This window comes from Microtus oregoni, unplaced genomic scaffold (assembly GCF_018167655.1).
Source record: "Microtus oregoni isolate MIOR12 unplaced genomic scaffold, Mior012 000010F_ref0000083, whole genome shotgun sequence".
Taxonomy (NCBI): Eukaryota; Metazoa; Chordata; class Mammalia; order Rodentia; family Cricetidae; genus Microtus; species Microtus oregoni.
Window position 1 is genome coordinate 46,162,263 of NW_024543069.1, and position 14,219 is coordinate 46,176,481.

At 42.1% G+C, this 14,219-nt stretch overlaps 1 protein-coding gene across 1 annotated transcript in view; it reads right to left on the reverse strand.

Annotated features, from left to right (window-relative positions):
- Nucleotides 1–3,384: 3,384 nt before the first annotated feature.
- The window catches only part of Spata16 (spermatogenesis associated 16), a 254,089-nt gene continuing 243,254 nt past the window's right edge, over nucleotides 3,385–14,219 (reverse strand). Inside the window, exon 10 of the mRNA XM_041659524.1 lies at nucleotides 3,385–3,507. Coding sequence (XP_041515458.1) covers nucleotides 3,385–3,507 — 123 coding nt within the window. The remainder of the gene's footprint in view (nucleotides 3,508–14,219) is intronic.

Consider the following 14,219-nt stretch of genomic DNA (forward strand, 5'->3'; position numbering starts at 1 on the left):
AGTTGGCATCTATCCTGATGATCATCCACGTGAGGTTCCGAAGAACCTTTTGTCATAGTTTTCGGCTGTCATCTTGGCATCAACCTGGAGTTACCTGGGAAAAGGGAGCCTCAAGTGTAGAATTGCCTCCATCGTATTTTCTCAGTTGCTGATTGTTGGTGCAAGAGGGCTCAGCCTATTGAAGGGGGTGCCATTCATAGGCAGGGGCTTACTGCAGAAGAAAGGTAATTGAGAAAGCCAGAGAAAGCAAGCTTGTGTGTAGAGTTCCTCTCAGGTTCAAGCTTCCAGTTCCTACCTTGTTGGTGATGGGTTGAGGCCTGTACATGTATGTCAAATAAACCCTTCTATCCTCAAGTGCTCTGGTCAGAGTGTTTTGACACAAATTAGAACAGCTTTGCTCTTCTTAAATTGTATCACCTGCTCTCCAAGGGAAGATATATGTCACTCGTGAAGATGTCTAAAAGTGTGAATTAACAGTTTCAAGACTGTACCATGTCTGTAAGCTGCAAGGTTCTTTGTTACCAAACCAAAGCAGCAGCAGACAGCTTTGCTACTTCCGTATCCTTCTTCAAAGATCCCAAGCCCATTGGGTGCTGCGGCCATCATCAGCGACACTGAGGACAGGCCAACAGTGACCAGGAGGAGATGGCTGTGGCAGACTGTTCTGTCCAGAGACTTCTCCTCCAGAGTTTCCTAAATACGCCACTGAGGCGTCTGGGCTTGTCTGACAGAAAAAGCAGGTTAGCCTGCAGTGAGGGCAATGATGATGTTGTCCTGTGTATGTGTCACAACAGTCTTTTGCAGGAGGAAGAGAGATCATGTGACAAAATGCTTATAGTTGGGGAAGACTTGTGTAGTGGGCCCATTGGTCATATTGTCTATTCTTGTCACTTTCTCACAGATCTAAACAATTTGAAAACAAAAAGCCAAAGAAGAAAAGGGAGACATGGCTCAGGGTTGCGGCTGCTCTTTTAGATGACCTGGGTTTGATTCCTAACATCCACATAGTAGATCATAGCCACCTATAACTCCAGTTCCAGGAGATCCAACCCTCTCTTGAGGCCTCCACAGGCACCAACCACACACATACATTCAGACACTCATTCACATAAAAAAAAATCCCAAGAAAACAAACAGCTCCAAAATTCCTTGAGGAATAATCAGGAAATTATGAAGAAATGATCAGGTGGTTGAAATCAGGTAGATGTGGACTAGAGGGTTTATGGTGGCTGTGGGGTCCCTGGGATTCCTTGTTTGGGGGTGACCAAGTGGCAGTGTCCCCAACACAGCTTTTAGGCAGATTTGCTTACCTTTGTGGAGCAGACATGGCAGGAATTTGTATAGATGTTGTCTTAGTTATGGTTACTATTGCTATAATGCAGCATCACAACCAAAGCAAGGTGCTGAGGAAAGTATTTGGCTTACACTTCCACCTCATAGTCCATCAATGAAGAAAGAACAGGAATTCAGAAAGGGCGAGAACCTGAAGGAAGGAGATTATGCAGTGGCCATGGAGTGTTGCTTCCTGGCTTGCTCCCCATGGCTTGTTCAACCTGCTATGTTACAGAACACAGAACCACCAGTCCACGGATGGCACCACCCATACTGGGCTGAGCCCTGCCCCATAAATCACTAGTTAAGAAAATGTCTCACAGGCTTGCCTACAGCTGAATCTTCTAGAGGTGTTTTCTCAATTGGGGTTCTCTCCTCTCAGATAACTCTAGTTTGTGTCAACTTGACAGAAAACTATCCAGCACAGCTATTTTGAAAGAGAAGCCATTTCTGGCTCTAGAGGTCAGCAGAAATTGGTTCTTAGCAGAAGATAAATGGACATGGTGAATAGCAAGGATTAGCTACATAGCTAATATTATTGAAAAAAAGAGAAAATTGTATATTTCTCTTCTATTTTATCAAGAAGTCTTTTCTAGGTTTGCTTTTAGTGTCTTGGAAAGGCTACAGCATAAAATTTATCTTCACTTTCAAGAAAATGCTAGAGAAGATTGTATTTCTTATGGTTAAACTTTGTCTTTCAACTTTTGTATGAGTGTGTATGTGTGTGTGTTCATGTGTGCATGTGTGCACTTTGTTCATGTGGAGGCCAGAGATTGAGAGTGAGTGTCTTCCTCAGTTGCTTTCCATTCTGTCTCTACCTCCTCACTCTTGCCCATACACCCAGCTTTTTACATGAATATTGTGGATCCAAATTCAGGTCCCTTTCTTGCCCACTGGGCTATTTCCTCAATCTCTCCACCCCAATATGGACTCCTGGTCAGTGGCCAGAGGTGTTATTATCAGTCAGATGGACGACTAAGCCAACCTGGACCTCTCTCATTCAGCTAGACTTATATTCAAGAAAAAAAATAGTTTCCTAGTGCTCATAGGAAATAAAATGTTCTGGTATGAGCTACAAAGCAAAAAGGAGCTTCTTAACGTTCATGGTCTTTAATTGATCATAACTCTATTAATAACTAACACGAGAAGAGGTCATTAATAGAGGTGGATTCCCGGGGGCGTGGAGGATGGAATGGCACTATTTGATAAAAGTTGGAGTTGAACAAACCATTCCCAGAGAATCTGAAGTCCAGACTGTTTCATTTCAATATTTATGTCTTGAGTTATGACTACATAAACATTCCATATGTTAAGAGCAAGCTTTTAATTTGTTCATTCACCATCTCATTGCATCAAGTGATGCTCAGTACTCTTTCATTTCATATTCTTATATGAAGGTACTATTTATTTATTCTCAAGATTTATAACTTGTGCTTCTCTGTTTATGTTATTTTCTGTCTGGATCCCTCCTATTATCCTTATTTCTAAATCCTTTTATGGGCCTTAGTTGAGTTTCTTGTGTTGGCTACAGATGCACCATCCTGTCAAATATGTGAATCTATGTTTTGGCTGAAGAAGAGGTAAAGTGCAGTATAAATGATCGAGAGGAAGAAATGCAGATTTTCCTGGGAGTGCTGATAGTATCAACTAAACTGCACATGGCCATCTCCTTAAGGACCGAGAAAGTGTACCATCAGATCGCCATTTTCAATGGCATTTATCTGCATGTGACATGTGATCATTTCCTAAGGAGCACACACGAATATGAGCATCCTTGGGTAGACCTAGCACACCTTAGTCAAGTCTGAAAGGACAAGGCAGGTAAAGGCACAGCAGTAGTTATTATAAGAGCTCTTCACACAAGAAGAATTTGATCCTGAGTCAAGTCAAACATGTTGAAAACATTTATTGTTGCTAGCTGAAATGAATGAAGTATATATAGACTATCTTTGGCAGGGGTGTGCATCCCACCACTTTGGTCATGGCCTTTGTCATCCAGGTGCTGCCCACCTTAGCCTCCTTAGACACCTTGGCAGCCTGCTCCCTAGCGTCTTAGTTTTGCTGTGCAGTTTGAAGCCTCTTCAGTTTTGTCTTCTGCCTCCGAGCAATTCTCAGTTTCTTTGTTTTTAAGAAGTTGTCTTCTAGTTGGTACAGAAAGTCTTCAATTCGTCCGACCTAGAAGAAATAAACAGAAAGGTTATTTATTTATTTATTTTTTTAAATTTTTTTATTTTTGTTGGTTACTTGGGAGTTCTAGTTGGAATGTGGACTGTCCCCAAAGGCTCATGTATTTGAGCATTGGCTCCCCAGCTAGTACTGCTATTTCACAAGGTTGTGAAGCATTTAAGAGGCGGGGCTTCACTAAAGGAAGTGTGTCATTTAGGGTGAGCTCCGAGGTATGGCTGACTGTCTGCTCTCTGCTTCCTGACTTAGACACAATGCGACCAGATGCCTCCTGCTCTCGCATCCTACCTTCCCTGTCACGTGGACTCCATCACTTCTGAAACCATGTGCCAAAATAGAACCCTTCTCCCTTAAACTGCTTCTTTTAAGGTATTTGGTTGTAATAATGGTAAAAGTAACCTTCACAAAGCCTTGGAAACATGAAAATGAAGAATTTAAAAAATTAAGTCCCAACCACAGGACCTATTTCAGTGCAATAGCAGAGGCAGTACTGGTAGACACACGGGGAAACAGGGACTTTTGTTTCTGGTTTCCTTGCTTTGCTCTGCAGGCTTGTAGGAGCTGGCTGTTCTACTCCACCCATCCAGAGGGGATGGAGGAGCATAACACATCAGTGTTCTTTCTGGCAGCCAGCGAATCAAGGGATTTCAAAAGAATGCATGGTGTGATCATGGCCGTTTTCTCTAGCACTCGAAAAAAGCCAAGAGAGGAAGTGAATCTGCTCCCTCAAAGTGGGTGAGTCCAGCATCTCTGTACTTGGACCCTGGCCAACATGGGAGAAAACTGGATATTCCATGTTGTCTTGACAGGAGCCATTGCTCCACTAAATCAAAGAAAAAATTTGAAAGTACATTTTCTTTAGAACGAAAAAAAAAAAAAAGAGCCACACCCTAGCAACAATCTGGAACAATGATACAAGGCCACACTGAGCAATAACTCTTGGGAAAAGAAAAGCTATTAATTTTTTCAAAGAAAATCCGCAATAATCCAGTGGCAAATGGCTAGATATATTTTATAATGTTTTCTAAAGAAATATAGGATAAAAATGTCCATATCTGCTGAATTGGGCTCCCATGAAAGTCAGTGGGTACACTTTACACTTAGCCTGGTCTTCCGGACCTGCACACAGTGTGAGTCTAACATCACTCACTGCAGAGCCCCTGGTCATTGAGTCAGCTCAGAGCTGGGCCACTTGCTATTCAAGGTGCCATCTACTTAGGATAAAAGCACTTAGGACTTCAATTTTCTAATTTTGAGTCCTGCTCTTAAACCATCTGATTTATCATTCAGGGCTATATTCAAAAGATAATTCGGATTGTCAAAGTGAGAGCGATAAATGGCTTTACTCGTCGGCATGTTATGCTACGGACACATCACGCCAGGTGACAGAAACTTTGACTGGGTCTGTAGGAAAACAGATAACTTATTTATGCAAAGCAACTCTTTCCGAGAACCTTTCCAAAGTTATATCAAGTAAACGTCTCCAAAAGCACGTTGCCTTTTATGATGTCTTGTCCTTACAGGAATCATCAAAATAGCCTGAAGTCAAGCCAGTTTTATTTACCCCATGTATTTTACACTGTTCAATTTTCAGGCAACTGGCGAGTAAAAGCAAAAAGAAAAGCAGCAGCAACAACAAAGTCAATAGGTACAATCAAAGCAAACACAATGGTGGACACCGCCGTCTCTTTGGTGGCTGAGCTGGTGATTCCTTCCTGCCATTTGCACTGACAATGTGTCATTGTCAACTTCTCTACAATTACAGTGTTCCCAGTTGGCTCAAATACAATTTGAAATGACAATTATACTTCAACAAAAACAAGTCTTCTCCAACAAGAAAAAAATAAATCATTTAGAAGTGAGCACTACTTTCATTTTTGTTTGTGACAATGGTTTTAAGCAGGGTTGACCAAATGGGCTCCCCTTCAGAAAAAAACAAACAACCAACCAAAACAAAGCTATTCAAGTGTGGTTGGACAAGCCAGTAATTCCAGCACTTGGCAGTCTAAGCCAGAAGATTTGAAGCTGAAAATTAGCCTGGACTACAAAAGGAGGTCCCGTCTTAGGGAGAAAAAACTTAAAAAAAAAAAAAAAAAAAGAAAAATGCAAGCCAAGTCAGTGTGGTAGAGAACGGGAGACTGGAGCCGAGTGGTCTAGCCTGAGCACCACTGATGTGACCGTGCTCACGTCTTACCCAGCCTGTCACATGTCACTCTATCAATCTCCCCAAGCTGACACTGCAATGATCCCTTTAAAATATATCTGGCCTGTCTGTCTTGGTTAAAATACTTTAAATGAGTTCACATGGCCCACACGATGCCAGTGGATCCATGAAGGGTTTCACACCACTGCATCTGCTTTAGCCCTGCAACATCTCTCAACCACGCCAGCACATCAGGCACCTCTGCATCCTTGGCCCTCCTGGGGCTCAGCCTTCTGCGAGACCCCATTTCCTTTGCACTTCTGGGTCAATGTCAATGCCTGTGTAGAGTCTTCTTTTATGAACCAGCCCAGGTTGGCCCTTAGGAATGTATTCTTACAGTTGAACAATATGCATCTCTGCATATTAGACTATTTTTAAAAAAGGTTTTAGGTTAATTTTATGAGTATGAATGTTTCGCTTGCCTGTATGTATGTGTACCATGTGTGTGTGTCTGGTGTTCTCAGAGGCCAGGAGAAGGTGTCTGGTCTCCTGGAGTTGGCATTACAGAAGCCTGTGAGACAAAATGTGGGTGATGGGACTCAAACCCTCGTCCTCTGCAAGAACAGTAAATGCTCCTAACTCTGAAGCTCATCTCTCTGGCCCCAGTGTTACAAGTTGACAAGTTTTTACTCAGTAACTTATAATGACTTATATAATATTTATTCTGTGAAACTAATCCATACTGTCCTTATTCTCAGAACCTAGGATTTGATGGACCCCAGTAACCCTGCACTTTCTGGAAAGGGAGTTGAGCAGATTTTTCCTACACTGCAATTGATACAGATGCAACATAATAGGCGGCTTTCTTTTCCCTTGTAGGATAAACAAACATCATGTCCACAGCCCATCACTCCCTCTCCTTTGTCTGGTTTCCAGACGGTCAAGGCAAGGCAATAAACATGTGCTACACTTGGTATGTTTGTGAGATCCCTAGTGATGACTCAGAAGGTGTATGATATTCTTGGCTTGACTTATTATATCTTTGCTTTGTGTGCTTTCTGGGCCTCACATCTTATTGATGTTTTGTATAATAAGAAGGGTAACCTAGATAATTCCAAGGCCACACCCTTCATAAATTCCTGACTTGGACTCCCATGAGATCTGGTAGTCTGGTCCTAAGGAGACACACACACACTTTCAGCGTGGGGCTTTTCCCTTGGATTACACTGTTAGGCCAACGGCACGGTATTCAGTAAAGCAACTCAATTGTGCGTTCATGCTTACTGAAGCATAGGAGAGCTGTGGAAGGGTTTAGTAAAACTGGGTCTTTAGTTTCCTCTTTTAAGTCAGAAAAAGAAAAATGTTGGTTGAAGGGAAAACAGATTCATACAACTAAGAACAGATTGCGAATGATAGAAGGTTCTATAAAGCCCTTAGGGAAATGAAGCACGAAGAAACACACGAGGAAGTGACAAAGAGAGAAAATGAGCCTGTTTGGGGAGCAGGAGTTTCTAGTCTCTCTTTTTGGCACATCGTCTATTTGCAGCGGTGTCAGGGTGCTTGGCCACTCTGAGTCCAATTTTTCCATTTGCAAATTGGGCAGGTAACATTTCCTTATGTTCACGTGTGTTAGTGCTGACTAGGGGCCGCAGTGGAGTGGGTGGGGGGCTGATGGCTCTTGCATAGAACTCTGGATGTTTGATTACTGCAGGGAACTGAAGTTCTCAGATGGAGGGCGGGTTCTGTTCTACTCTATGGGTGTTGGTTATCAGTTATATTCAAGAGTCAAATAAATTGTCCATTGTCATTAGGTAGGTTTTTTTTTTGAGATAGGTTTTCTTGTGGCCCAGGCAGGCCTCAAACTTACCATGTATTCATTACATCTGACACCTCATTTACATGGTGCTGAGCTGAGGGTCTAACCTAGGGCTTCCTGACTACAAAGCAAGCACTCTACCAATGGGTCTACATCCCTCTTTCTCTCTTAAGCTTGTTAAAATCTTAACTTCTAGTATTTCAAATATGTAGTTTTAATTTTTATTCATTGACAGTTTAATAGATGTATACAATGGATCTTGATCCTATGCACCCTAACTGTCCCCTCTTACTCTCCCAGATGCTCCCTCTGACATGTATCCTCACCACCTTTATATCCTCTCTCTTTCTGTGATAGTTTGGATAAGGATGGCCTCCACAGGCTTATATATTTGAATTCTTAATCATCAGAGAGTGGCACTATTTGAGAAGGATTAGGAGGTGTGGCCTTGTTGGAATAGGTGTGGCCCTGATGGAGGAAGTGTGTTACTAGGGGTGGGCTTTGAAGATTCAAAAACCCAAGCCAGGCTCAGTGTTTTTTTTTTTTTCTCTCTCTCTCTCTACCAATGGAGCAGGATGTAGCTCTCAGCTACTGCCCCAGTACCTGCCTGCATTCTGCCATTCTCCCTGCTATGATGATAATGGACTAAACCTCTGAAACTATAAACAAGAGCCAAATAAATACATTATTTATAAGAGTTGCGTTGGTCATGGTTTCTCTTCACAGCAATGGAATAGTGACTGAGAAGTTGGTACTAGGGACTGGGGAATTGTGACAGGCCCGACCATCCTGTTTTTTTGAGAACTATCGAAGACTTTGGAACTTTGGACTAGAAAGGCAGATGGGTGCTTTAAGTGGGGATTAATGGACCATCTTAGTAGGAGCATAGAAAGCAATGCTGAGATAATCTGAACTGTGACAGCCTAGATCGAGATGTTTTAAAAGGGAAGACTATTAGCGTGGCCTAGAGACCATTCTTTTGATATTTTAGCAAAGAATGTGACTGTATTTCATCCTTGTCCTAAAAATCTGCCATAGCCTAAACTGAAGACTTTTGTATAAATGACATTGGCAAAGGAGAGTTCAAGAAAGCCTAGTATTGACTGTGTCACGTGGTTATCAGTGGTCACTCTAATGAAGATCTATACTGAAAAGGAACAAGATGAACAATGAAAAATACAAATTGAGAGGAAAAGGAACACCAGAAAATATAAATGTTAGATCCAAATTCAGTGCTCAAGGAGATAAAAGTTTAAAGAAAAGTCTGATGCTAAATAGAATAAAGGGAGTGGTGAGCTCAGAGCCAGACCCCACCCAGCTAAACTTCCAGCTTGTGGAAAGGATTAAAGGGAAGCTTAAGCAATGATGAAAACCCTCAAAACCAGTAAACTGATGCAAATTTATTTGAAGGAGGGGCCAGATTCCAGTCACAGCAGGCAGCAGAACTTGGCACCTTCAGCTCTGTGGAGAAGAAGGTTGCAGAAGCTCCCTCTGTGACTAAAGAAAGCCACTGAAGTCAGACATATGTCAGAGGTGTCCCTGCGCAGAGGCCTAGAGAGGCCACTGTGTGAAGCTGTGGTGGTGAAACCAGGGTTTAACTGAAGACTTCACGGTGTTAGAGATATCAGAGTTGGGATAAGCACCAAGGAGAGCTGCAAGCAGGTTGTGGAAACAGAAAGGGGTTGTGTGCTGCAGTCACCAAAGCTGAAATGAGTGGGAGCTCTGAAGAGAGCTTTGACATCAGACGTGGGGGTGTAGAGTTAAAGTTTCCCTCCTGGTTTTCAGTCTTCGCTTTGTCTAATGTTTTCTCGTTATGATCTTTTCTCTCCCTTTTGGAATGGAAATGTATATTCTGGGACATTATGTGAAGTATGTGGTCTGTTTTTTGATTTTGATATTATAGAAGATTACAGTTAAGAGATTGCCTTGATTCTCAGAAAGCCTTTGAACTTTGGACTTCTTAAATGTGTTGAGATTGTAATTTAGACTATGGAGACTTTTGAAGTTGGATTAAATACATTTTGCATTATAATATGGCTATAAACCCATGGGGGTCAGGAGTGGAATGTAGACTGAATAAGAATGGTCCCATAGGCTTATATATTTAAAAGCTTTGTCATCAGGGAATGGCACTACTTGAGAAAGATTTGGAGTAGATGTGGTCTTTTTGAAGGAAGTGTGTCACTGGGGGTGGGTTTTGAAGTTTCTAAAGCCCATGCCAGGTCTAGGTTCTCCTTTCCTGTTGCCTATGGATCCAGATGTAGAAATTTCAGCTCCTTGTCCAGCACAGGGCTCCCTGTGTGCTGCCAAGCTCTCCACCCTGAGGACAATGGACATTAGTTCTCTGAAACTGTAAGGAAGCCCCAATGAATGCTATGTGTTATAAGAGTTGCCTTGGTCATGGTGTCGCTTCACAGCAAAAAAGCACAAACCAAGACACCCGTTAAGTCAAATTCGTGCAACCTGCTGGAACACTGCTGTTCTTGTTGGCTGGACCTTGTGTAGACCATTGCTGCTGTTGAGTTCATGAGTGCAGTAGTCGTGTTGTGTCCAGAAGACAGGATTGCACCTCACTCCTCCCATTCTCCCACCCTTCCATTCTTTCCACCACCTCTCGGTGAAGCTCCTTGAAACTTGAGATAGTTGATACCGCTCTGTTCCATTTATGACTAAGCACTCAACAGTGACTCGCTCTTTTTTTTTTTTTGTTTGTTTGAATCAGAGATACTCTCACTGGTTATCATATCAGACTGGGGTCACTTGAATCCAAAGTGAAAACTGTCCTTTTAAAAAGAAGAGCTTTGCAACAGAGGAATCTAAAATGGCTGGAAGGTGCTTAAGGAAATGCTCAACATCCTTAGTTATCAGAGAAATGCAAATCAAAACAACTCTGAGATTCCATCTTATACCTGTAAGAATGCCCAAGAGCAAAAACACTGATGACAACTTATGCTTGAGAGGTTGTGGGGAAAGGGAAGACTTCTGCATTGCTGGTGGGAATACAAGCTGGTACAGCCCCTTTGGATGTCAGTGTGGCGATTTCTCAGAAAATTAGGAAACAATCTTTCTCAAGTCCCCTTAATATCACTTTTGGGTATATCCCCAAAGGATGCTCAACCATGCCACAAGGACATGTGCTTAACTATGTTCATATCAGCATTGTTTGTCATAGTCAGAAGCTGGAAACGACCTGAATGCCCCTCAACCAAAGAATGGATAAGGAATATGTGGTACATTTACACAATGGAGTACTACACAGTAGAAAAAAATAATGACATTTTGAAATTTGCAGGCAAATGGATGGATCTAGAAAATACCATTTTGAGTGAGGTAACCCATACCCAGAAAGACAATTATCATATGTACTCACTCATAAGTGTTTTTTAAACATAAAGCAAGGAAAACCAGCCTACAAATCACAATCCCAGAGAACCTAGACAACAATGATCTAAGAGAGACATACAAAGGTCTAATCTACATGGGAAGTAGAAAAAGACAAGATCTCCTGAGTAAAATGGGAGCATGGGAACCTTGGGAGAAGGTTGAAGGGAAGGGGAGAGGCAGGGAGGCGAACAGAAAAAAAAATGTAGAGCTCAATAAATATATATATATATATACACACACACACACACACAAGCACACATATGCACACATACGCACACACACACACACACACAAGCACACATACGCACACATACGCACACACACACACACACACACACACACACACACACACACGAAGAGCTTTAGAGAGATCACTCAGAGAAAGTCAAGTGACAGACTGGGGTGTTGTTCCTACAAGCCAAGACCCGTAATGACAACCAGAAATCCCAGATACTGGGAGACAAATGCAACAAAACAGACCCTCTTCTTGACACTCAGGAGGAACTAGCTTTGTGTGTGCTTTCATTTCAGACTCTTAGACTCCAGAACGGTGCATTTACTCCTTTCATTTAAGCCACTCAGTTTGTGGCATTTGGCTACAGCAGGCCTAGCAAGCGAATTTAGCCAATTAACTAACCCACAAAGAGCTCAGATTTGCTACAGCTTTCTCCTCCAGCATGACTTTGGTTCTCTTAGTTCACTTTTCATAGTCTGAAAAGTCCTCCCCTGGTTGGATCCCCCTGCGTAGTCTTAGTGAACAGCTTGGAAACCAGAGTGCTCTGCCAATAGCGGCAGTGTGAGCTCTATCTCAGTGGCTAGAGAGATGGCTCAGCGGTTAAGAGGGCTTGGTGTTTTCCCAGAGGACTGGACTTCTTTGGCAGTACCAGGTCAGGCATCTCACAAGGGCCTCTAACTCCAGCTCTAGGGGCTCTGATATCCCTCTTCTGGTCTCTGCTAGCACATTGCAGTCATGTGTACATAACCGTACATACACAGACAGACACAACTGAAAAATGAAATAGATCTTTTTGAAAGAAAGAAGCCTATTTCAAACACAAATGAATGAGTGGTTAAATTATTCAAATAAAGAAGGTACTGAATTTGGGCTTTATGTTAGGCTTCAGGTTGTCTGGGCCCAAGCAGTAGGTATGTGTAACTGGGTTTGCTTGTTGATGTTTACAACTCAGGAATTGGAGGAGAAAATGAATCAAAAAAAAAAAACACACAGAAAGGAAGGAAGGAAGAACTATAAATGATTTTGCCTTCAGAAGAAAAAGAATAAGCAACCAGAATCGAACTCTCCAGGAATAAACACCAGGCTCATGTGACTGCGGCGGTGGTTAGAGAATGAGAGTGTGTTCTCAGGGATTAGCAGTTTGGGCCAAAAATCCTCCCAGCAAAGCCGATACTTTACTCCAGCACAGGGGTTTGATTACATGACTTTCTTTCCTCTGTTCCAGCTTAATTTCCAGACCAAATGCTTTTAAATATTTATCGCCCTTAATGGTTTGAATTTTAATTCTTATTAGAATTACAATTATTTCCAAACATGCTTGAAATTGATTTCCGAAGTAAGCGCGGCTCTGAACCAGCGCTGCTTCTGCAGTTGCTTTTACTACTGTTCAGTCAGGCCCTGGTGTTTCTCTTCCCTGACTTAGTGGATTTATTGTCTTCTACAACATGGAACTCTCAGGTGCCGGGGCCAAAAATGTTAACAAGCACACAAAAGACTTCATGACAAACACATACCTACTCCTGATAAAAATGCCCTCCATGACAACACCTTTGATCTAGTATAGAGCTAAAAAAATCCTATTATTAAACGTTGGTATCACTTTGTCCAGGGACACATATGCTGTAACCTGAACAGGGGCATCTCCTGAACATTCTCTGTTGAAATCCTCCCTGATGTCATAATAGAGAAGGTGGTGGTGGCCACAGGCTGGAGAGCTGGCTTGGTGTTTAGGAGAACTTACTGCTCTTGCAGAAGACCCCAGTTCGGTTCTTAGCACTCGTACCAGGTGTCATACAACCTCTTGTCACTCCAGCTCCAAAGGGCCCAGCACTCTCTCTTTTGGCATCTGTGGGTATCTGCATGCTCATGCATGTACCTCCCCGTGAACATAATTGAACACAATGCTAAAATAAATAGAGAAGATGGGGCTTTGGGGAAACGATCGGATCATAGAAGTAAGGCCCTCATGAATCACTGCTCTTAAAAGCAAAGCCCAAAGGAGCTTGCTTGTCTCTTCTTTCACAGGAAGACACACACACACACATACACATAGACACACACACATATACACAGACTAATGACACACAGACAGACACATACACAGATACACATGCACAGAGACACACAGACACACACCCACAGACACACAAACACACACACACACAAATAAACACACACACGGCTTAATTATTAGAAGAGAAATAGGACCCTTGCTATACACAAAGTCTGCTGGTACTTTGATTTTATACTTTTCAGCACCAAGGAATGTAACAAACAGATTTTTTGTCATATGCCATTAATACTATGGTATTTTCTTATCATGACTAAACAGATTAAAAGTTTGTGATTTTTTTTAGTAATTTTTTTAGAGTTTAAGTGCAAAGGTTTATGTGAAGATAGAATGTGTTTTATCATCGCTGTTGTTTTTGAACAGAGTCTTACTATGCAGCCTTGGCTGACTTCAAACTTGCTCTGTAAGCTGGGCCAGTCTTGGTCTTGCAGCATCTTTCTCCCTGGCTTTCTGAGTGCTGGGCCCACAGGCATGCATCAAAAAGTTGAGCATGTTATCAAAGTTTTCATTTTAAGGTAATTGCAGATTTGCATTCTCTAGTCTAGGAAGAGGCACTTCAGGAAGATGCTGCGTCCTTCTCTTCCCAGGTCTCACGAGGGTGATTAACATCTCGAACTACAGAAGAACACGATAGTCAGTGTATTGACGTTGATACCTACAAGCAGCACGTGGATTTTACAAGGTCTGGAACAGCCACCCATTTTTCTCTCTCTGGTCCTTTCTTTAAGCTGTCAACTACTAATCAGCGTGTCACTGAAAGAAGACTGTCTAAACAGACTCACTATCTAATTCTGTTCTCCTTTGGAGGTCTATTCTGACAAACACATCTGTTTCTTGTTACTGATGGGCATAATCACATGATCTAGATAAATAGTTGGGTGAAGGATGCCTAGATCATTTAAATGTTGCGGCTACTATGAATTAAGTTGGCATGAACATTTTGCACCTGTTTTTGTGTAACTGTAAATCTTCATTTCTCTGGGATAAATGCCCAGGAGAATAATTACCAGGTCATGTGGTAGCTGCATATTTATTTCATCATATCAAAGTATAT